The sequence below is a fragment of the Carcharhinus amblyrhynchos genome, chromosome 34 (genome assembly GCF_965287045.1).
Source record: "Carcharhinus amblyrhynchos chromosome 34, sCarAmb.v2.hapA, whole genome shotgun sequence".
NCBI classification, from domain to species: domain Eukaryota; kingdom Metazoa; phylum Chordata; class Chondrichthyes; order Carcharhiniformes; family Carcharhinidae; genus Carcharhinus; species Carcharhinus amblyrhynchos.
Window position 1 is genome coordinate 5,043,326 of NC_137357.1, and position 22,718 is coordinate 5,066,043.

At 47.8% G+C, this 22,718-nt stretch overlaps 1 protein-coding gene across 2 annotated transcripts; it reads right to left on the minus strand.

Annotated features, from left to right (window-relative positions):
• Window positions 1-178: 178 nt before the first annotated feature.
• lman2la (lectin, mannose-binding 2-like a) lies at window positions 179-22,130 on the minus strand. Of its 2 annotated transcripts, XM_080217021.1 has the most exons (9): window positions 21,985-22,130; window positions 18,312-18,433; window positions 16,065-16,182; window positions 13,830-13,912; window positions 10,669-10,701; window positions 8,556-8,717; window positions 5,299-5,413; window positions 4,257-4,373; window positions 179-1,671 (listed from the first exon to the last, which is right to left on the minus strand). In XM_080217021.1, the coding sequence occupies exons 1-9, from the start codon at window positions 22,118-22,120 to the stop codon at window positions 1,529-1,531; spliced, it is 1,029 nt and encodes a 342-aa protein (XP_080073147.1). In that variant the 5' UTR covers window positions 22,121-22,130; the 3' UTR covers window positions 179-1,528. The 2 variants fall into 2 exon arrangements, with proteins under 2 accessions (XP_080073147.1, XP_080073149.1); XM_080217023.1 differs by lacking the exon at window positions 10,669-10,701.
• Window positions 22,131-22,718: the final 588 nt, after the last annotated feature.

Consider the following 22,718-nt stretch of genomic DNA (forward strand, 5'->3'; position numbering starts at 1 on the left):
CCCTCCCTTCTCCCTCCTCCCCCCCCCCCTCCCTCCCTTCTCCCTCCTCCCCCCCCCCTCCCTCCCTTCTCCCTCCTCCCTCCCCCCCTCCCTCCTCCCCCCCTCCCTTCTCCCTCCCCTTCCCCCCCCACCTCCCTCCTCCCTCCCCTTCTCCCTCCTCCCCCACTTCTCCCCCCCTCTTCCCCCAGTTATATTCCAGTGCTCTTCAGCAGAGGGAGTGAAATCAGGTCTACGGTAGCCCTCATTCAGAAATAAGTCACTACTGTGCCAGAGATCCCTCTGGGCCGTTTTCCAAAAGGACAGAAGTAAAATCAAGCTACCTGTGAATACTAAAGTGTAAACCACTACCCCGAACAAGTACAACTGAAAAAGACAAACACACACTCCAGTAAACAGCAACATCGACTGCACACTTTCAATCCTTCCCATCTACAAACCAAAGAAAACAGAGCAGTCACAAGACGATCTTCCTCTTTTCGATTCTTTTTTTCCCCCTCATGGGACACTTCTGACAGCTGGCAACAGTCCTGGAAAAGTCTGCTGGCGAAGCAATATTATAACTCTGCAACGGCCCATTGTCTTGTCTTGAGAAATACTGCGAGGTTGTTTGACTATTGAGGAGTCAAGGGTGGCACAGTGATGGGCACTGCTGCCTCACAGCGCCAGGGACCCAGGTTCAGTTCTGACCTTGGGTGATTGTCTATGAAGCCTGCATGTTCTCCCAGTGTCTGCATGCGTTTCCTCCGACACTCCAAAGATGTGCAGGTTAGGTACATTGGCATGATAAATTGCCCCTTATGTCCAAAGTTGTGCAGGTAAGGGGGAAATAGGCCATGTTAGTGGGATTAGGACGATAAATATTTGGAGTTACAGGGATGGGACCTGGGTGGGATTGTTGTGGTGCAATTTAGATGGGCCAAATGGCTTCCTTCTGCTCTCTGGATTCTATGACTCTATGTGCAGGTTAGATGGATTGGCCAGGCTAAATTGCCACAGTGTGCAAAGATGTGTAGGTTTTGGGGATTAGTGGGGTAAACAGCTGGGGTTACAGGGTTAGGGACTGGCTAAGATGCTTTGTCGGAGAGTTGGTGCAGACCCAATGGGCCAAAAATGGCCTCTTGCCAGTTGGGATTCTATTCTCTGAATAAGGAGACTGTGTGCTGGATTTCACACTGCCATACACACTGTGAAGTGTAGCTGAAGCAGATGTGTTTGGAGTAAAAACAGGAACGGATATAAAACTTTCACCATTATTACCACCCGTTGCCTCCTTAAACCCATTCAGTTGAGGATTATTTCATATCTCGCACTCATTGCACGAGTTCAGGAGTGAGAAGAATCTAGTTCCGAGAGTTGAGGCACAGCTTTTCACCCTCGGTACGGTTGGAATTAAAGGTTTGAAGAACCACAGTGCTCATGATTCCCAAGAAGAGAGGTGCTAAAGAAGAAAATAAACCTGTGTTGTGTCCATCCCCCCACCGCCGATTGTGAGCTTCTGAGTCCGCAGTGGCATTTCAGTGGCCGGACCTTAGTAAAAGCGTTTGCGGCTCTGCTCCTGCCACTTCTGGAAGACGATGATCCCGATCACAGCCAGCACCATCAGGCCCATGAGTGAGAAGAAAACGATGAAGAATAGGGTCAGACCGCTCATCGGCTCGTAATCCAGATTATCTGCTCGGAACAGGAAATCTCACAGTCAACCACCAAGGTCAAACCATTGGCAACGTCACACCTAACCAATGCGGCAACGTGCTTTTGCAAAGGGGAGACAAGCACTGGCCTCGTGGTATCACCGCTAGTTTGAAACTCAGCTAACGTCCTGGGGTTCAAATCGCGCGACGGCAGATGGTGGAATTTGAATTCAATAAAATCTGTGGATGGGCGGTGGCACAGTGGTTAGCACTGCTGCCTCACAGCGCCAAGGACCCGGGTTCAAATCCTGGCCTGAGTCACTGTTTGACTCGAGTTGGCACATTCTCTGCGTGTTCTGGTTTCCTTCCACACTCCAAACCTGTATGTTCATGGATTGGCCGTGCTAAATTGCCCCTTGGTGTCCAACAATGTGCAGGTTAGGTGGATTGGCCGTGCTATATTGCCCCACAGTGTCCCAATATGTATGGGTGAGATTGATTGGCCATGTTAAATTGCCTCAGTGTCAGGGGGACTCGTTCGGGTAAATGTATGGGGTTATGGTGACAAGGTTTGGGTGGGATTGTGGTTGGTGCAGGCTCAATGGGCTGAATGGCCTTCTTTTGCATCGTGGGAATTCTATATCTGGAATTAATAATGAGATTGTGGTCAGTGCAGACTTAATGGGCTAAATGGCATCCTCCTAGACTGGAGGGTTGCTTTCCGTACTGACGACCATTGTCAGAAAAACCCATCTGGTTTACTAATGTCCTTTAGAGAAGGAAATCTGCCACCCTTACCTGGTCTGGCCTACACGTGAATCCAGAGCCACAGCAATGTGGTTGACTCTCAAATGTTCTCCAAGGACCACTAGGGATGGCTAATAAATGCTGGCCCAGCCAGCAACGCCCATGTCCCACAAACGAGTAAAAAAAAATATTTTGCTTGCAGGTATAGATCTTAAAAACGATCGTGCTTTCATGGGTAGTAAACTTGGTCATTATTTACAAGAAGTTTAGCTTCTGTCACAGAATAAGATCATAACTTAGAAATAGGTAGGAATGGGGAAGGAGATGGGGAAGTGGGGGAGGCAATTCTTCACTTTAATGGAAGTCACTTGATTGCATCGAAATGAGGAAATGAAATAAGACCAAAGAAGCTTTACAGTATTGACAATCTGCAATTCCTGCGCAAGTTACGATGGTGTTCTTCTGACTGGCAGTTAGTCTCCAAATCATAGAATCTCTACAGTGCAGAAGGAAGCCATTTGGCCCATCCAGCCTGCTCTGACCACAATCCCACTTAGTCCCCATCCCCATAAAACCCAAATATTTACCCTAACTAGTCCCCCTGACACTAGGTCAATTTAGCACGGCCAATCAACCTAATCTTTGGATTGTGGGAGGAAATCCATGCAGACACGGGGAGAACGTGCAGACTCCGCACAGACAGTGACCCGAGCCAGGAATCAAACCCGGGTTCCCGGCACCGTGACGCAGCAGTGCTAACCACTGTGCCACAGTGTTCTTCATTCACTTCTCCCCTCTATCTACAGAACTGGCCCACTCCTTAAGTGGCTTGGGAGGCCTGTCCAGTGGAGAGTTGGAGACAGACACTACCGTCTAGAAGGTGACCCAGGCGGGCACTTTGATTTAAGTTGGATGGTACACCTGGTTCAAGATTAACATGATTCTCGGTTCATGTTGGTGAGATAAAGGAAGAAATCGCCCAGCAGGGGGAGCTGGTGGCGTAGTGGTATCGCAACTGGATTAGTAATCCAGATACCCCGGACAAGATCTGGGTTCAAAACCCACCATGGCTGATGGTAATATCTGAATTCAATAAAAATCTGGAATTAAAAACCTAACAGTGTCAATTGTTGTAAAGACCATCTTGATCACTGATGTCCTTTCGGGAAGGAAATCTGCCATCCTTACCTGGTCTGACCTACACAGCAATGTGGTTCACTCTTAAATGTCTTCTGAAACGGAGGGTGATAAGGGATAGGCAATAAATGCTGGTCTAGCCAGCAATGTCCCATAAATGAATAAAAGAGTTGATCAAATTTTTTTTTAAATTCATTTATGGGGCATGAACGTCACTGGCTGGCCAGCATTTATTACCCATCCCTAGTTGCCCTAAAGAAGGTAGTGGTGAGTTGGCGCACAACTAGGGAATTCCAGGATTTTGAGTCAGTGACATTGCAGGAACAGCCAGTATATTTCCAAGTCAGGATTGCGAGTGGCTTGGAGGGGAACCTCCAGGTGGAGGTGTTCCCCATATATCTGCTGCCCTTGTCCTTCTAGATGGACGTGGTTGTGAATTGCGGCAGTGCATCTTGTAGATGGTACACAGTGCTGCTACTGAGTTTGTGGATGGGGTGCCGATCAAGCGAGGCTGCTTTGTCCTGGATGGTCTCGAGTGTTATTGGAGTGGCAGGGTTGAGACAGTCGCTCTGCTCCCCTCTCCTGCCAGGGGCACTGAGTATTTCCAGCGTTTTTCCCTTTGAAATCTGGCCATAAGATAAATGGCAAGAAAAAGCAGTGGCAGACAGCGAGCTGAGATGTGGAGCATGCTGCCCAGAAGGGTGGCAGGAGCAGGTTCAATAGTGGGACATGTTTTCTTACCATCCGGTAGGCTCAGGTTATCAACACTTGGAACCAATACTTCATCTTCTTCCTCCTCCTCAGGTGTCCTTTCCACTGTCAGCTGGTAGACCTTTACCGATATAATGTCGTGATTATCTACAGGGAAAAGAACAAGGAAGATTCTCAGCTCCCTATCAGCTTACCGCTCCCTCAAGGGCTATTTCACCTGACCAGCTGAGGGCAAGACAGCCAGCAAACTTCACTTCTTCAATTTGGGTTATGGGCATCGCTGGCAAGGCCAGCATTTTATGCCCATTCCTAATTGTCCCTTGAGGAGGTGGCGGTGAGCTTCCCTCTTGAACTCGCTGCAAATTATATCAGTCGGTCCCCAGTAGAACATTTTATCCAGGTTCCTGTCCCTGTAACCCCATGTATATACCCCTGTGCATACTCCACTAATCCTGCTAACCTATTCATTGTGGGACACTAAGGGGCAATCTAGCATAGCCAATTCACCTATCCCACGATTCTTTGAACACCTAGGGGCAATCTAGCATGGCCAATCCCTCTAATCTACACATTTTTGGACACTAAGGGACAACCTAGCATGATCAATCCACCTAATCTGCACATCTTTGGAGTACAGGAGAAAACCAGAGCACCTGGAGGAAACCCACACAGGCACAAGGAGAATGTGCAAACTCCACACAGACGGTAGCCAAGCCAGACTGAACCCAGGTCCCTGGTTCTGCAAGGCAGCAGTGCTAACCACGGTGCCACTCCACTGGGGAGTTCTCCCCAATGTCCTATCCCTACCTCCAACAGAGCAACACTTCCTTAGTACCACTATTCCTCAATCCACATGGCAGGTGGACAGATGATCTTACCATCACATGGCTGTGTTTGGGTGCTCAATGTGCAGTACTTAGCTGCCATACTGAAAAGTATTTGATTGTAGAACGCTTCAGGACATCCTGCAATTATGGCGGGCCTTTTATAAGTGCCTGTTCTTTTACTCCCCCCTTATCGAGCACTTTCCCAATCGCCCCACACAGTGCAAGGTGTAAGAAAGGTAACATACCCGTCAGGTCGCCAGTGGCTGAAGAGACTCCGAAGTAATAACCCAGCGGCAGTCTGACACCTGGAATATCAACGCAGTCCTTCCATTCATTCTTCCCTTCAATATTAATCATGACCTGAAAAGGGCAAACAGTCAGTTCTACGTAGAAACTAGAGTAGGGCATTCGAGTCTGCTCTGCCATTTCTCTTGATCACGTCTGATCATCAAATTCAATATCCTGATCCCCCCACCCTCCATATCCCTTGATTCCTTTAGCCCCAACAGCCAAATCTAATTCCTTCTTGAAATCACACAAACTTTTAGCCTCAACTACTTTCTGTGGGAGTGAATTCCACACATTCACCACCCTCTGGGTGAAGAGATTTCTCCTCACCTCAGTCCTAAAAGGTTTAACCCTTATTGTCAAACTATGACCACCCACACCGCCCCCCCCACCCCCAGTTCTGGACTCCCCCACCATCAGGAACATTCTTTCTGAATCTACCCTTTCTAACTCTGTTAGAATTTTGGTGGTCATGATGTGAAGATGCCGACATTGGACTGGGGTAAACACAGTAAGAAGTCTCACAACACCAGGTTACAGTCCAACAGGTTTATTTGTAGCAAACGCCATTAGCTTTTGGAACGGGCTGTTCCTTCGTCAGGTGGGTGCCACCCCGTTGGACTTAGAAACCTGGTGTTGTAAGACTTCTGACAGAACTTTGGTGGCACAGAGGGTTAGCACTGCTGCCTCACAGCATCAGGGACATGGGTTCGATTCTCGGCTTGGGTCACTGTCTGTGTGGAGCCTGCATGTTTTCTCCAGTGTTTGGACGGTTTCCTCCGGGTGCTCCAGTTTCCTCCCACAGTCTGAAAGACGTGCTGGTTGGGTGCTAAATTCTCCCTCAGTGTACCCGAACAGATGCTGGAGCGAGGCAACTAGGGGGAGTTTCACAGTAACTTCATTGCAGCGTTAATGTAAGCCGACTTGTGACACTAATAAATAAACTTCAAACACGCTACTACTGCTAACCAACTTAGTCTCTCCTCATATGGCAGACCTGCCATCCCAGGAATCAGCCTGGTAAACCTTCGCTGTACTCCCTCTATAGCAAGAACATCCTTCCTCAGATAAGGAGACCAAAACTGCACACAATACTCCAGGTGTGGCCTCACCAATGCCCTGTACAATTGCAGCAAAACATCCCTATCCCTATACTCAAATCCTCTCGCTGTGAAGGCCAACATACCATTTACCTTCTTTCCTTCCTGCTGTATCTGCACGCTTACTTTCAGCGACTGATGCACGAGGACTCCAAGGTCTCTTCAAAGGTTTCCTCTGTGCTCCTGCCCTTGCCGACAGGATGGTCAATAAAGCCCTCCCTGCTGAAGGGGACATGCTCTTAACACAAAGCTGGGCCCAGAAACCTGTACGAATAGTTGATTTGCAAGCTTAAGCACAGGAATGGGGAGAGGGGAATATGCCCCAAGGTGGCAAAGTCATCAGCACTACTTCCTCCCAGCGCCAGGGACCCAGGTTCGATTCCCGACTTGGGTCACTGTCTGTATGGAGTTTGCACGTTTCCCTCCCCCCATATCTGCCTGGCTTTCCTATGGATGCTCCCATTTCCTCTCAGTCCAAAGATGTGCAGGTGAGGGGCACTGGCATGCTAAATTCTCCCTTCGCGTCAGCGAAGACTAGCTCGGGTAGATGCATAGGATTATGGGGATAGGGACTGGGTGGGAGTATGGTTGGTGCAGATTCGATGGGCTGAATGGTCTCCTTCTGCACTGTATCATTCTACACACACCCAGCCTCAGAACTACACAGGAATGTGGCCAGGACAATGCAACAAATTGTCCGAATTCCAGAACAGGACAGAGTTGAGCAGTAGAAAATCAGCCCTGCAAGTGAAGTGCTGGGAGGTAACAGTTGAGAATATTTTTGGAAGTGCACAGCAAGAGAGTTGTCTATTTTGCAGCCACTGTGGGGACAGTAATACATGGAGAAATAGCAGTTGCAGTCAGTCAACCAGCCCCTTGCCCCTGCTCTGCCATCTGATGACATCGCTGTTCTGATTGCTCCACATTTCTGCCTGTTGCCCCTCCCTCCCTGCCCCCAATAACCTTTAGTCAATCAAACATCTGACTAGCTCACCCTTGAATCTATTCAATGAGCCAGCCTCCACTGCTCTCTGGGGGAGGGAGCACCACAGCCTTAGGACCCTTGAGAGTCAAGAGTATTGGGATACAGTGAAAAGTATTGTTTCTTACATGCTATACAAAGCAAACCGTTCATAGAGAAAGAAAGGAGAGGCTGCAGAATGTAGTGTTACAGTCATAGCTAGGGTGGAGAGAAAGATCAACTTAACACTTGATTTGATTTATTATTGTCACATGTATCGGATACAATGAAAAGTATTATTTCTTGGACGCTATAGAGACAAAGCATACCATGTATAGAGAAGAAAAGGAAATGGTGCAGAATGTAGTGTTACTGTCCTGGCTAGGCTGTAGGGAAAGATCAACTTAATGTGTTCAAAAGCCTAATGGCAGCAGGGAAGAAGCTGATCTTGAGTTGGTTGGTATGTGACCTCAGACTTTTGTATTGTCTTCCCAACAGAAGAGAGAATGTCCAGGGTGCGTGGGGTTCTTGATTATGCTGGCTAGTTCTCTGACTCAAAAAAAACTGGAATTAGTCTCACCTAATTATAATCCCTCGATCTGTCTTCCTAGCATTAATAGGAAGACAGTTTATTATTTATTTATTTTTCATGTCTGAAATAGGCTTACCTGAACATGGCAATGAAGTTACTGTGAAAATCCCCTAATCACTCCAGCACCTGTCTGGGTACATTGAGGGCAAATTTAGCATGACCAAAGCACCTAACCAGCACATCTTTCAGACTGAGGGTGAATACCCCGAGAAAACCCACGCAGACTCTGCACAGAGAGTGACCCAAGCCGGAAATCAAACCCGGGTCACTGGAACTGAGAGGCAGCAGCGCTAACCACCGTGCCACCCTTTTCCATCTGTCCTCATGGGGTGAGGGCAGATTGCGAATGAGAGCGCGAGCTGTGTGGTGACACAGAAACTAGAAGCAGGAGTAGGCCTTTCGGCCCTTCGAGCCTGCTCCGACGCCAACATCCAGGTGCCCACAGGAAAAACGGTGGCCTAAATGAGGAACGTGCTACAGCTGCAGCCCAATAGAGGGTTGAATTGGGAAGGCGAGTATTTCAGTGAGACCACGAAGAAGTTGTTCGCAGCCAGCACTCACCGTGAGCCTCTGCTTCAGGTACCGGATCACCATAAAAGTGTCGTGGTTGAGATTGCGCACTAGGGCGGTGCATCCTCCGATGGCTGTGGGCCGCCCGTCGCGGGAGTGATCGTACGAAAGGCTCCCGTTGTTCACCATCGCCGAGATGTAGGGGAAAATTCTCTGAGGGGCAAAGAAGAAAACCATCATTACGTGAATGCGAAGCTCAGCATGCTTACCAACTGCCTTAAAATCATAGTCCCAGCCCACTGCTTTCCAATTTGATAGAAAGGAGAGGGGGGATTGTTCTCACGCCTGAACCTCAATCACAGAACAGTTACAACATCTTTTAACTAGTTACTGAGGCAAGATTAAAGTGCATGGGATTGGGGGAAGTGTATTGAGATGGATAGAAAACTTGTTGGCAGAGAGGAAGCAAAGAGTAGGAATTAATGGGTGCTTTTCAAATTGGCAGGCAGTAACTAATGGGGGTGCCACAGGGATCAGTACTGGGACACCAGCTATTCGCAATATACATCAATGATTTGGATGAGGGAACAAAATGCAACATCTCAAAATTTGTGTGGGAGGGTGAACGGTGAAGATGATGCAGAGATCCTTCAGCATGATCTGGACAGGTTGGGCGAGTGGGCAAATCAATGGCAGATGCAGTATAATTTGGATAAATGCGAGGTTATCCACTTGAGAAGCAAAAACAAGAAGGCAGATTACTACCTGACTGGCTGTAAATTGGGAGAGGGGTAGGTGCAGCAGGCGGTAAAGAAGGCAAATGGGATGTTGGCCTTCATTGCAAGAGGTTTTGAATATAGGAGCGGGGAGTGTGAGTACTGTGAGCAGTTTTGGTCTCGTTTTCTGAGAAAGGATGTTCTTGCTCTCGAGGGAGTGCAGCGAAGGTTTATCAGGCTGATTCCTGGGATGGCGGGACTGACATATGAGGAGAAATTGACCAGGTTAGGATTGTTTTCGCTCGAGTTCAGACGAATAAGGGGGGATTCTCAGAGACTTATAAAATTCTAACAGGACTAGACAGGGTAGATGCAGGGAGGATGTTCCCGATGGTGGAAGGGGGGATTCTCAGAGACTTATAAAATTCTAACAGGACTAGACAGGGTAGATGCAGGGAGGATGTTCCCGATGGTGGAGGAGCCCAGAACCAGGGGGTCACGGTCTGAGGATTCGTGGTAGACCATTTAGAACAGAGATGAAGAGACGTTTCTTCATGCAAAGAGCCCGTGGAATTCATTACCACAGGAAGTAGTTGATGGAAAAACATTCAATGTATTCAAAAGGCGGCTAGAAATAGCACTTGGGGCGAACGGGATCAAAGGTTATGGGAAGAAAGCAGGATTAGGCTATTGAGTTGGACGATCAGCCATGATCGTGATGAATGGCGGAACAGGCTCAAAAGGCTGAATGGCCTCCTCCTGCTCCTATCTTCTATGTTTCTATTCAACCGCTGTGACCTGCAGCTCTGCCAGAACCAACAATTTGAAATAAGGGTTTGAAAGACCACATCAAAGTCGTGTCTACCGGAGGGAACTTCATGGACAAGTACTCTAGTTCAGAACTGAGTTAGTATACGGAGGCAGGGACACGAAAGTAATCTGCCTTCTTGTTTTTGCTCTCAAGTGGATAACCTCACACTTATCCAAATGATATGCATCTGCCATTGATTTACCCACTCACCCAACCTGTCCAGATCATGCTGAAGGATCTCTGCATCCTTGTCACAATAGCATGCTGATGGCTTGGCCTTCGAGCTTTCTTTCCTGCATCCCCCTCTACAGAGCACCGCACAATCCTCCCTCTCTGTCAAAGCAACCCTCTGATTTTATAAACTCAGAAGGGGATGCCTCCATGAGAAGTAGGGATTCCTCTGTACCGTTGGCGGAGGGGTGGGGAGGGAGTGAAGAGACCTCCAAAGATAGTGGATGACAAGAGGCAAAAAAAAACCCAACAAACCACAAGACACAAGGCAAAGTCTATACAACAGGAAACCAATTGGTTGGCTGGGCCAATAATGAGGAGAAATGAAACAAATGCTAAATACTGCAGAACGCTAAATACAAAAGAAAAGGAAGCAAAGCCATGGAGATCAGAATGCAAGGACTACCTGATTAGTAGACGAATATCTCCTCTTCTTAGCCTGGACATCCCCCGGAAACAATGCCAAACAGTAGCAACGAGATAAAACAGGTATTTCAATAACTCGTCATTGCTTTCAATCATCCATCCAAGTGGCACACATTTCCCGCCACAGAGAATGGCCACGGGTTTACAACACTGAACAAACACATGGACTTACTTCACAGCCCAGAAGCTGCACTGCCCCGTACATTAGCCCCGAGCTCCCCGTTTCCTGGTGAGGCTATTCCGTAACAGAACAAATTCCGGCCTCGGGTCACTGTGTACAGTTTGTACACCCCCTCCCCCGTCTCCTCCCACACTCCAAAGATGTGCGGGTTAGGCGGATTGGCCATGCTAAATTGTCCCTTAGTGTCAGAAGGAGGAATTAGCAGGGTAAATGTATGGGGTTACGAGAATAGGGCCTGGGCAGGATTGTGGTCTGTACAGACTCAATGGGCCAAATGGCCCCTTCTGCACTGTAGGGATTCTATGAAATCCGCAATAACTAATCAGGAGGCTGGTAATACATTTAAAAATCAGGAAATGACCTGGGGCACGGAAAGATCTTCTGCATTTTATTCCAATTAGTTTATTTCCATTTTTGCCACAGGTGAAGTCCGATTGGGTTTTTGTTTTAAATGTTTATTTTTCAATGTCATAAGTAGGCTCACATTAACACCACAACAAAGTTGCTGTGAAAATCCCCGAGTCACCACACTCCAGTTCAGGTACACTGAGGGAGAATTTAGCACCTAACCAATACGTTTTCCCAACTGTGGGAGGAAACCAGAGCACCCGGAGGAAAGCCAGGCAGACATGGGGGAGAATATGCAAACTCCACACAGACAGTGACCCGAGGCCGAGATTGAACCTGGGTCCCTGGGGGGCTGTGAAGCAGCAGCGCTAACCACTCTGCCACCCACATGACACATTCGGACACAGCTTTCACGAGTGACCGATCCCTAAGGCTTCTTCAGTCTGCTCCGCTCAACTGTTTACAGTCAGCCTTTTTTATAGGGCATTTCTTACACCTTCTAGGAAAGATAGTTGTTTCTAGTCAGTCACACCGGTATGTTATTTACTTATAATACAAATAGGTACGCCCCAGAAAATAGCTGTTTAATCACATCCCATTGGCAATGGCATAAATCTTGAGAGGTGGACAGATGGAACGTCTGTTCAGGCAATGGTCACTTAATCACGACTTAATTACAGTTTTGGTGCTGTTAGCAAGGACAGTCAGCTGTGATCTGTTGATATAGTGAAACATCCACCTTTGTCTGCACTGCCTATTTCATGTATATGCAAAGACAGCCTGTCTAGTGAGGGTGCTGCTAATTTTCTTGGTCCCACTGGCCGATCCCCTGCTGAGCTCAGTCTTCTCTTCCACAGATTCCCTGTGGAATCTCATACAAGTAGGACGGCATTTTATAGGGTCTATATATGGCTGCCTTTCATGAAACTGTCCCCCTCACTAAACCTATATCCACCATACTGCACAGGCAGACACTGCAAAACTTGATGTACAGTTCCATTCATGGTGATGCAGGTTCATCCAATCCCATTGCCAGCAACAGGTATGAAGGGAACCTTGACACTGAGATTTTATCCAGCAATTGGCATTGGGTTAAAAAAACAATGACAAAAAAACAAGTTTATCCTTTGAACAGAGAACTAGCTTGATCATGATGTTAAATTAGTTTCATAAATCATTATTTCATTTCCACGTAGCAGAATTTCCTTCATGTGGACCACTCTCTGTCTTTCTGCATGGCACAGCAGTTAGCACTGCTGCTTCACAGCACCAGGGAACTGGGTTCAATTCCCAGCTTGGGTCACTGCTTGTGTGGGGTTTGCATGTTCTCCCTGTGTCTGTGTGGGTTTCCTCCGGGTGCTCCAGTTTCCTCCCACAGTCGAAAAGACATGCTGGTGAGGTGGATTTCCCATGCTAAATTGCCCCTTAGTGTCAGGGGGTCTAGGATAAAATGCATGGGGTTACGGGGAAAGGGCCTGGGTGGGATTGTGGTTCCTGTAGACTCGATGGGCCAAATGGCCACCTTCTGCACTGTAGGGATTCTATGATTCTAAATTGATCCGAGTGTCAGGGGGACTAGCCAGGGTAAAATGTATGGGGTTATGAGGATAGGGCCTGGTTGGGAGTGTGATTGCTGCAGACTTGATGGGCTGAGTGGCCTCCTTGTGCACTATAGATTCTATGATTTTGCACCATTATATCCTCACAATTAATGCTTCTCTTGTCAATAATGCTGCCTCACTATGTTTAAAATGAAGATTCGTCAACTCCCACTCCTCACATCCCTCCCATTCCTGCGCTCAAGCTTGCAAAAATCCCTTCCTCCTCCTCCTTACTCTCGAAGTCAGCTTGGCTCCAGTGTTCAACACTCAAAGAATGTGAGTCCAAGGCCAGGGCTGGACTGGGTGCTCAGGATGGGTCACAAGTCTGCTTACACTAACATTGTAAGAAGTCTCACAATACCAGGTTAAAGTCCAACAGGTTTATTTGGAATCACAAGCTTTTGGAACACTGCTCCTTCATCAGGTGAGAGAAGGACGAAGGAGCAGCACTCCGAAAGCTCGTAATTCCAAATAAATCTGTTGAACTTGAACCTGGCGATGTGAGGCTTCTTACTGTACCCACCCCAGTCCAACGTCGACATCTCACATCATGTCTACATTAACACTGCAATGAAGTTAGTTTGAAAATCCCCTAGTTGCCACACTCTGGCACTTGTTCAGATACACTAAGGGAGAATTTAGCACCTAACCAGCAAGTCTTTCAGACTGGGTGGAAACTGGAGCACCCGGAGGAAACCCACGCATACATAGCAGGAGAACGTGCAAACTGCACACAGACAGTGACCTGAGTCGGGAATCAAACGCAGGTCCTTGGCATCGTGAGGCAGCAGTGCTTACCACTGCGCCTGAAACGTTATTCTCTCAACCGCATTAACATGCCCCAGAAGGAAACTGATTCCGATATGGGCCAGATTTTGGTTACTTCGCAGCACTAAATCTAACTTCGATAAATGCCCCCAATAGAAGGTGTTTAACATTGTAACACAAGAGAGATGACGTATTTAAGGACTGTACGTTACCAGAATGTAGGCCGCAGCCCCAGACTCTCACCTCCTGCTGCTTCTCCTCGTTTGGGTACGTGTCCATGAATATTCCCAATCCGGAAAACAGATCCTTGCTTCCGAACACTGTACCTGAAGAGGGAGATATCTTAAGTAAACTGCAGAAAGCAGTACCTCCTATCTGACACCACATCCTTCTCTTCAATGATCTCTTGAAGGCACTGATTGAAATTGGGAGGCCGCTCGCACAGGGAACTTGGGTAACTTGCCCAAGCAGACACTCAGCAATAGCAATTTAGATTTATACAGCCCCCTCAATGTAAGAAAATATCGCAAGGTGTTTCACAGGACCATCATAAAACAAGATTTTAAATTTATTTATTAGCGTCACAGTAGGCTGACATTAACACTGCAATGAAGTTACTGTGAAAATCCTCTAGTCATCACATACGGCACCTGTTCGGGTTACACTGAGGGAGAATTTAACACCAACCAGCACGCCTTTCGGAGCGTGGGAGGAAACCCACACAGACACGGGGAGAACGTGCAGACTCCACATAGACAGTGGCCTAAACCTGGAATCAAACCCAGGTCCCTGGCGCTGTGAGACAGCAGTGCTTATCCACTGTGCCACCAAGTTACATAAAAGAGATAGGAGGTCACTTGATCCAAGTTATCTGCGAGTGTTCTGAAGGAGGAGCGACGTAGGGAGGGAATTCCAAAGCTACAGGCCAGGAACGATTAAAAATCAAGGGATGGTCGAGGGGTCCGAATTGGAAAAATGCAGAGATATCTCGGAGGGTTGTGTAACTGGAGGAGATTAGAGAGACAAGGAGAGGGTGAGGCTATGAATTAGAAGGTAGCAAGGTGGCACAGTGATTAGCACTGCTGCCTCACGGTGCCAGGGACCCGGGTTTGATTCCTGGTTTGGGTCAGTGTGTGTGGAGTTTGCATGTTGTCCCTGTGTCTGCAAGGGTTTCCTACCACACTCCAAAGATGTGCAGGTTAGGTTGATTGGCCATGCTAAATTGCCCCTCAGTGTCACAGGGACGAGGGTAAATATGTGGGGCTACGGGAATAGAGGCCGGGTGGGATTGTGGTCGATGCTGACTCGAAGGGCCGAATGGCCTCCTTTTGCAGTGTTGGGATTCTATGATTCTACAACCTTTCCCAGTTCTGACCTGAAACATTAACTATTTCTCTTCCCATATATGCTGCCTGAGCTTTCCAGCAATATGTTTCCTTTTAGATTTCCAGCTTCCACACTAATTTGCTTTGGCATTAAGCTATCAAGGAGGGGCGTTCCTAATGCTATTTCTTTCCTCTCTCATTCATTCAAGGCTGATAAAGGCTGAGCAAGAATTTGTATTCAAAATAAATTCCGTAAGACTATAAGAGACTGGAGCAGAATTAGGCCACTCGAGTCTGCTCTGCCATTCGATCATGGTTCACATGATTCTCATGGCCATTCTTCTGCCTTCTGCCCATAACCCCTGATCCCCTTATTAATCAAGAACCTATCTGTCTTAAAGACACTCAATGACCCAGCCTCCACAGCCTTCTACAGCAAAGAGTTCCACAGATTGACCAAACCCTCTGAATGAAGAAATTCCACTTAATCTCGGTTTTAAAGGAGCGTCCCTTCACTCCAAGGTCATACCCTCGAGTTCTAGCCTCTCCCACGAGTGGAAACGTCCTCTCCATATCCATTCTATCCAGGCCTCTCAGTATTCTCTAAGTTTCAATGAAATCTCCCCCTTATCCTTTTAAACTCCAAAGAGTACAGACCCAGTGTCCTCAGCCGGTCATATGACAAACCCTTCAGTCCTGGGATCATTCTTGTGAACCTCCTCCCCTCAGCTAGGGGAGACAATCTCTCAGTAATCCTACCAGCAAGCACAATGCTGGTAGCTTTCCTCCAAGAAATAATGTATTGGAACTGACAGGAGGGACGGTAGCATGTTATCAATGAGATTCAGAGGTTTGTTTGATCTCATCTTCTTCTATCAGGAAAAAGATATTAAAGTCTGAGATTACATACCAACCAATCCAAGAATAGCCTCCTCCCCACTGCCAATAGATTCCTGATTGGACCCACCGTGCATCAAGCTGATCCCTCTCACAGCCCAGCCATGACTGCAACACCACACTCTGTACCCCCTCCCCTACGTACTCTATGAAAGGTATGTTTTGGCTACAAGAAAAATGCCCTCCAATATATCCCAATACATGTGATGAAAAGCTGGCCGCTTTTCTTTAAGAGATTACAGATCACATACTGTACCTGGCTGCATGCGCTCTTTGGTATACCAGATTGCAAATCCGTCACCATTCAGGTTTTTCTTCCCTTGGCCATGAACTTTAAAGTGGACCTGCACCTCCCAATCTCGCATTAGACAGGCCTGCAGGCACACAGAGGCATCATGTCGTTAAACTCTGGAGATATTCAACACTGAACAACACCACACGTAAAATATGCTGCCAGTGGATTTAGCGGAAAGCCCGCAGATATCATTCTAGAATCTCAACCTTTGGTCTATGCCTTGGGAGTGTTTGATGGGGGACCGTGTAGAGGGAGCTTTATTCTGTATCTAACCCTGTGCTCTAGCTGTCCTGGGACTGTTTGATGGGGAGCAGTGTAGGGGGAGCTTTACTCTGTATCTAACCCCGTGCTGTACCTATCCAGGGAGTGTTTGACAGTGTAGAGGGAGCTTTACTCTGTATCTAACCCCGTGCTGTACCTGTCCTGGGAGTGTTTGATGGGGATGATGTACAGGAAGTTTTACTCTGTATCTAACCCCGTTCTGCACCTGTCCTGGGAGTGTTTGATGGGGGACAGTGCAGAGGGAGCTTTACTCTGTATCTAACCCCGTGCTGTACCTGTCCTGGGAGTGTTTGATGGGGGACAGTGTAGAGGGAGCTTCACTCTGTATCTAACCCCGTGCTGTACCTGTCCTGGGAGTGTTTGATGGGGACAGTGTAGCGGGAGCTTTACTCTGTATCTAACCCCGTGCTGTACCTGTCCTGGGAGTGTTTGATGGGGATGATGTACAGGAAGTTTTACTCTGTATCTAACCCCGTTCTGCACCTGTCCTGGGAGTGTTTGATGGGGGACAGTGCAGAGGGAGCTTTACTCTGTATCTAACCCATGTTGTGACAGGTCTACTACAATGCTTCACTGTTGCCAAACACAAGCTGGAATAACAGCATCTCATCTTCTGAATGGGCATTTTGCAGTCCTCTGATCCTAACACCGAGTTCAACAACTTTGAACTATGAACTCTGTCCTCCATTTTAATCCCCCATCAATCCCTGATGTGCCAGTCTGTATTTTGTTCCTCTGGTTTTACTGTCGAACAGCAGTAAGCCTTTTCTGCCAGGCAGCGGCCATTACCAACGAGAGACTCTCTAACAACTGCCCTTTGCCATTCAATGGTGTTACCATCCACTGAATCCCCCACTGTCAATATCCTGGGGGTTACCATTGACCAGAAACTCAAGTGGACTCACCACATAAACACAGTGGCTACCAGAGCAGAGGAATCCTGCTGAGAGTAACTCACCTCCTGACTCCCCAAAGCCTGTCCACTATCTACAAGGCACAAGTCAGGAGTGTGATGGAATAGTCCCCACTTGCCTGGACGGGTGCGGCTCCCAACAACACTCAAGAAGCTCGACACCATTCAGGACAAAGCAGCCCCGCTTGATTGGCACCCCATTTACAAACAGCCACTCCCTCCGCCACCGATGGATGCACAGTAGCAGCAATGTGTACTATATATACACACGACAATCATTCACCAAAGATCCTTAGACATCACCTTCCAAACCCATGATCACTCCCATCTAGAAGGACCAGGGCAGCAGACACATGGGGAACACCACCACCTGCAAGATCCCCTCCAAGCCACTCACTGCCCTGACTTGAAAATACATCGGCCGCTCCTTCACTGTCGCTGGGTCAAAATCATGGAATCCCCTCCCTAATGGCATTGTGGGTCAACCCACAGAACATGGACTGCGGTGATTCAAGATGGCAGCTCACCACCACCTTCTCAAGGGGCAACTAGGGATGGGCAATAAATGCTGGCCAGCCAGCGACACCCGTGTCCCACGAACAAAAACACATTCTACTTTGCTTTCAGACAGCACTGACCTTTATTCTGCCATTAACACCTAGAACACTCTGCACCAAAGCTTCAGACTTTTACACTATCACTCCCACTTTTTGTCAATTGTTCCTTATCTTTGTCATTCAATCTCTGATCTGTCCTTCCCTCTCTTTTGAACAGCCCAAAACCCACATCATCTTTCTAGTTCTGAACAGGAGTCAAATTGGACTCGAAATGTTAACTCTGTTTCTCTCTCCACAGACGCTGCCAGACCCACTGAGTTTTTCCAACATTTTCCCTTTACAGTCCGGATTGCAACTGCCCTGTTGCCACAGAGTTTGTTGCAAAATGTGTCCCATTCCTGTGTTCAACCCGCTTCTCACAACAGTGTTTAAAATAAGTAAGAAATCAGCCCTTACTACGCGATTCCAGATTGCTCCCTGTTTGCTCTGAAGATCGGGAGTGAGTCGTATAAAGTGAGAGGTCACCATTGTGTTTCCGTAAAGATCCCAGTGAGTGCCGGAACCAGATGCTCCCACACCTGCAGGAGACAAACGAACAAAGAGCCCTGAGCAGTGAGGGGGGGTTAATGTAGAAGGGCAGCTGATTTTGTCACTCCCTGCTATGTCAAAATCCTGGAACTCCTTCCCTAACAGAACTCTACGCCAATGGACTGCAGCGGTTCAAGAAGGCAGCAGCTCACCACCACCTCCTTCAGGAGCAATTAAGGTTGGGCAAATATTAAAGTTTATTTATTAGCCACAAGTAAGGCATACATTAACACTGCAATGAAGTTACTGTGAAATGCCCCTAGTCGCCACAGACCGGCGCCTGTTCGGGTCATTACACCTAACCAGCAAGTCTTTCAGACTGTGGGAGGAAACTGGAGCACCCGGAGGAAACCCACACAGACACAGGGAGAATGTGCAAACTCTGCAGACAGTGCCCCAAACCGGGAATCGAACCCGGGTCCCTGGCGCGGTGAAGCAGCAGTGCTAACCCACTGTGTCACCATGCCACCCCTTGCAGCTTGACTCGAGGTTTTAAACACACCAGCTAAAGACATTTCTCCTGAAGTCCCTATTTAATTCATATTGTTGCCTGTTATTTTTGCCCTTCCCAGCAAGTAAAGACGCTCATCTCTCTGTTCAGTCTGACAGAAACATAGTGACTAGAAGCAGCCCTTCCAGCCTACTCCACCATTCATTTTGATCAAGGCTGATCATTGAATATCCCAATCCCACCTCCCCCCATGTCCCTTGATCCTTTTAGCCTCAAGAGCTGTATCTAATTTCTTCTCAGAGTCACAGAGGTTTACAGCATGGAAACAGGCCCTTTGGCCCAACTTGTCCATGCCACCCCCTTTTTAAATCCCCTCAGCTAGTCACAATTGCCAATATCCCTTTATACCCACCGTACCCATGGAACCGTCTAAATGCTTTCTAAAAGACAAAATTGTATCCACCACTACTACTGCTGCTGGCAGCTCGTTCCAGACACTCACCACCCTCCGTGTGAAAAAATTGCTCCTCTGGATCCTTTTGTGTCTCTCCCCCCTCTCACCTTAAACCTATACCCTCCAGTTTTAGACTCCCCTACCTCTGGGACAAGATATTGACTATCTAGCTGATCTGTGCCCCTCATTATTTTATAGACCTCTATAAGATCACCCTTAAGCCTCCTACATTCCAGAGAAAAAAGTCCCAGTCTATTCAGCCTCTCCTCATAACGCAAACCATCAAGTCCCGGTAGCATTCTAGTAAATCTCTTGGGCACTTTTTCCAGTTTAATAATATCCTTTCCATAACGGCGTACCAGAACAGTACACAGCATTCCAAGTGTGGCCTGACCAATGTTTTGTACAATTTCAACGAGACGTCCCAACTCCTGTATTCAGTGTCGGATGCCTTCTTCGCCACTCTGTCCACCTCTGACTCCACTTTCAAGGAACTATGAACCTGTAACCCTAGATCTCTTTGTTCTGTAACTCTCCCCAATGTCCTCCCATTAACTGAGTGAGTCCTGCCTTGTTCAATCTACCAACATGCATCACCTCATATTTATCTAAATTAAACTCGATTTGCCATTCGTCAGCCCACTGGCCCAATTGATCAAAATCCCATTGCAATCCTCAATAGCCTTCTTCACTGTCCATGATGCCACCAATCTTGGTGTCATCTGCAAACTTACTAACTATAATGCCTAAATTCTCATCCAAATCATTAATATAAATGACAAAGAACAAAGAAAATTACAGCACAGGAACAAGCCCTTTGGGCCTCCAAGCCTGCACTGACCATGCTACCCGACTGAGCCACAACCCCTGAGCCTTCTGGGAACTGTATCCCTATTTGTCCAGACACCCCTTAAAGTCACTATCGTATCTGTTTCCACTATCTCCCCCAGCAGCGAGTTCCAGAAATCACACAACATTTTGGCCTTAACTACTTTCTGTGGGAGTGAATTCCACACATTCACCACCCTCTGGGTGAAGACATTTCTCCTCACCTCAGTTCCAAAAGGTTTACCCCTTATCCTCAAACTATGACCCCTAGTTCTGGACTCCCCGCACCATCGGGAACATTCTTTCTGAACCTAACCTGTCTCACACTGTTAGAATTTTATAAGTTTCTATGAGATCCCCTCTCACTCTTCTAAACTCCAGTGAATATAATCCTAACCGACTTAGTCTCTCCTCATATGACAGACCTGCCATCCCAGGAATCAGCCTGGTAAACCTTCACTGTACTCCCTCTATAGCAAGGACATCCTTCCTCAGATAAGGACACCAAAACAGCACACAATACTCCAGGTGTGGCCTCACCAACACCCTGTACAATTGCAGTAAAACATCCCTATCCCTTGACTCAAATCCCCTCACTACAAAGGCCAACATACCATTTGCCTTCTTTACTGCCGCTATACCTGCGCGCTTACTTTCAGCGACTGATGCATGAGGACATCGAGGTCTCACTGAGTATCCACCTCTCTCAATTTACACCCATCCAAGTAATAATCTGTCTTCTTATTATCGCTACCGAAGTGGATAACCTCACATTTGTGTCATTGCTCAGAAGACAGATCAAGAGATCTTAATTAGGGTATGGGCACATTGCTGCCTCACAGCACCAGGGACCAGGTTACATTTTCGGTTTGGATCACTGTCTGTCCCAAGTCTGTACATTCTCTCTGTGACTGTGTGGGTTTCCTCTGGGTGCTCCAATTTCCTCCCACAGTCCAAAAGACATGTTAGTTAGATGCATCGGCTGTGTTAAATTCTTCCTTAGTGTAACCCGAACAGGCGCTGGAGTGTGGCGACTTGGGGATTTTCACGGTAACTTCATTGTGGTGTTAATGTAAGCCTACTTGTGACACGAGTGAACAAACAAAATAATAAACTGTCCTTCTATTATTCCCTCGAAGACAGATCAAAGAATTGTAATTACGTCACCCCCCTAAGTCCTCTCCTTGTAGAGAGAGGTTGCTCATCTGGTGAGGTTTTAACTGACAACCCTGGGATTTTGCTTTTTAGTTAGCAATCCCTCCACCTTATATCCCATTTTGTTTTAAGTTTAAATATGAGTGTCATAAGTAGGCTTATATTAATACTGCAATGAAGTTGCTGTGAAAATCCCCTAGTCAGTACACTGTGGTGCCTGTTCGGGTACACTGAAGGAGAATTTAGCACCTAACGGGCACGTCTTTTGGACTTGGGAAGAAACCAGAGGAAACCCACACAGACACAGGGGAAATGTGCAGAGTCAGAATAGACAATGGCCCAAACCAGGAATGGAACCTGGGTCCCTGTTGCTGCGAAGCAGTGTTAACCACTGTGACAGCCACAGTTTGCAAACCCCTCCACCTTATATCCTTTTTTTAAGATAAATAAGTGACCTAGCCACCAGTGGCGTGCACAGTGGCTGAAGTGTGGTGGAAGCAAGGTGACATCCAGGGAAGTGCAGGAATTGCAAAACCTGTGGATTGTAATTGCTGCACCACCCTGGGTATTTACCAGGGCGCCACTGGGGAATGGAGAGAGATGGTTCGGGGGGTGGCACTTCATTCCAGTGCAGAGGAAAGGGTAATTCTTACCCTGATAGGGCTTCATCAGGCTGTGCTCGCGTTTGAGGTACTCCTCTGTGCCCGTGTCTCCCTGGCCCTGGCTGGAGACCAGCCGCTGGCTGAGCAAGGCCAGCAGCACCAACCAGCAGCACCGCCGCAGCGCCATTGTTACAACAGGGGAGGGAATCCCTCCAACCCTTCATTGGCCGCTGCCCACCTCCTCCGCTCCCCCGATTGGCCGCTGCCGCCGTCAATCATCGCGGCCCCGCCCACTTCCCCGGGCCGCGTTCCATTTTGGAATGTCGATCTTTGCGTACGCGCGGCTGATTGGCTGCATTGATACATTCGCAGCCGCAGGCTTCCTGCAGCCCCCCGGGAGCAGGAGATTCCCATTCCCAATGCTGGGGACTTGTAGGGAATAAGATGTTGACTGGTTTTAAAGTGTATTTCGGCTCACATTAACACTCTGCAATTAAAGTCCCCCGAGTTGCCACACTCCGGTGCCTGTTCGGGTACACTGAGGGAGAGTTTTGCACCTAACCAGCATGCCTTTCAGACTGTGGGAGGAAACCGGAGCCACCCGGAGGAAACCCACGCAGACACGGGGAGAATGTGCAAACTCCAAACAGACAGTGACCCAAGCCAAGAATCGAATCCAGGTCCCTGGTGCTTTGAAGCAGCAGTGCTAAATTAACATGTCCAATCCATCTTTCTGACTGTGGGAGGAAACCGGAGCACCCGGAGGAAGCCGACACAGACAAGGG

Excerpts from the sequence above, each read along its gene's own strand:
- lman2la (XM_080217021.1), bottom strand. The coding sequence starts at position 22,120 with ATGGCGCTGCGGCGGTGCTGCTGGTTGGTGCTGCTGGCCTTGCTCAGC. Across the intron at positions 16,183-18,311 it reads GAGCAATCTGGAATCGCGTA|GCCTGTCTAATGCGAGATTG; the intron begins GTAAGGGCTGAT and ends GTGTGCCTGCAG. Across the intron at positions 1,672-4,256 it reads TAACCTGAGCCTACCGGATG|ATAATCTGGATTACGAGCCG; the intron begins GTAAGAAAACAT and ends TGTTCCGAGCAG.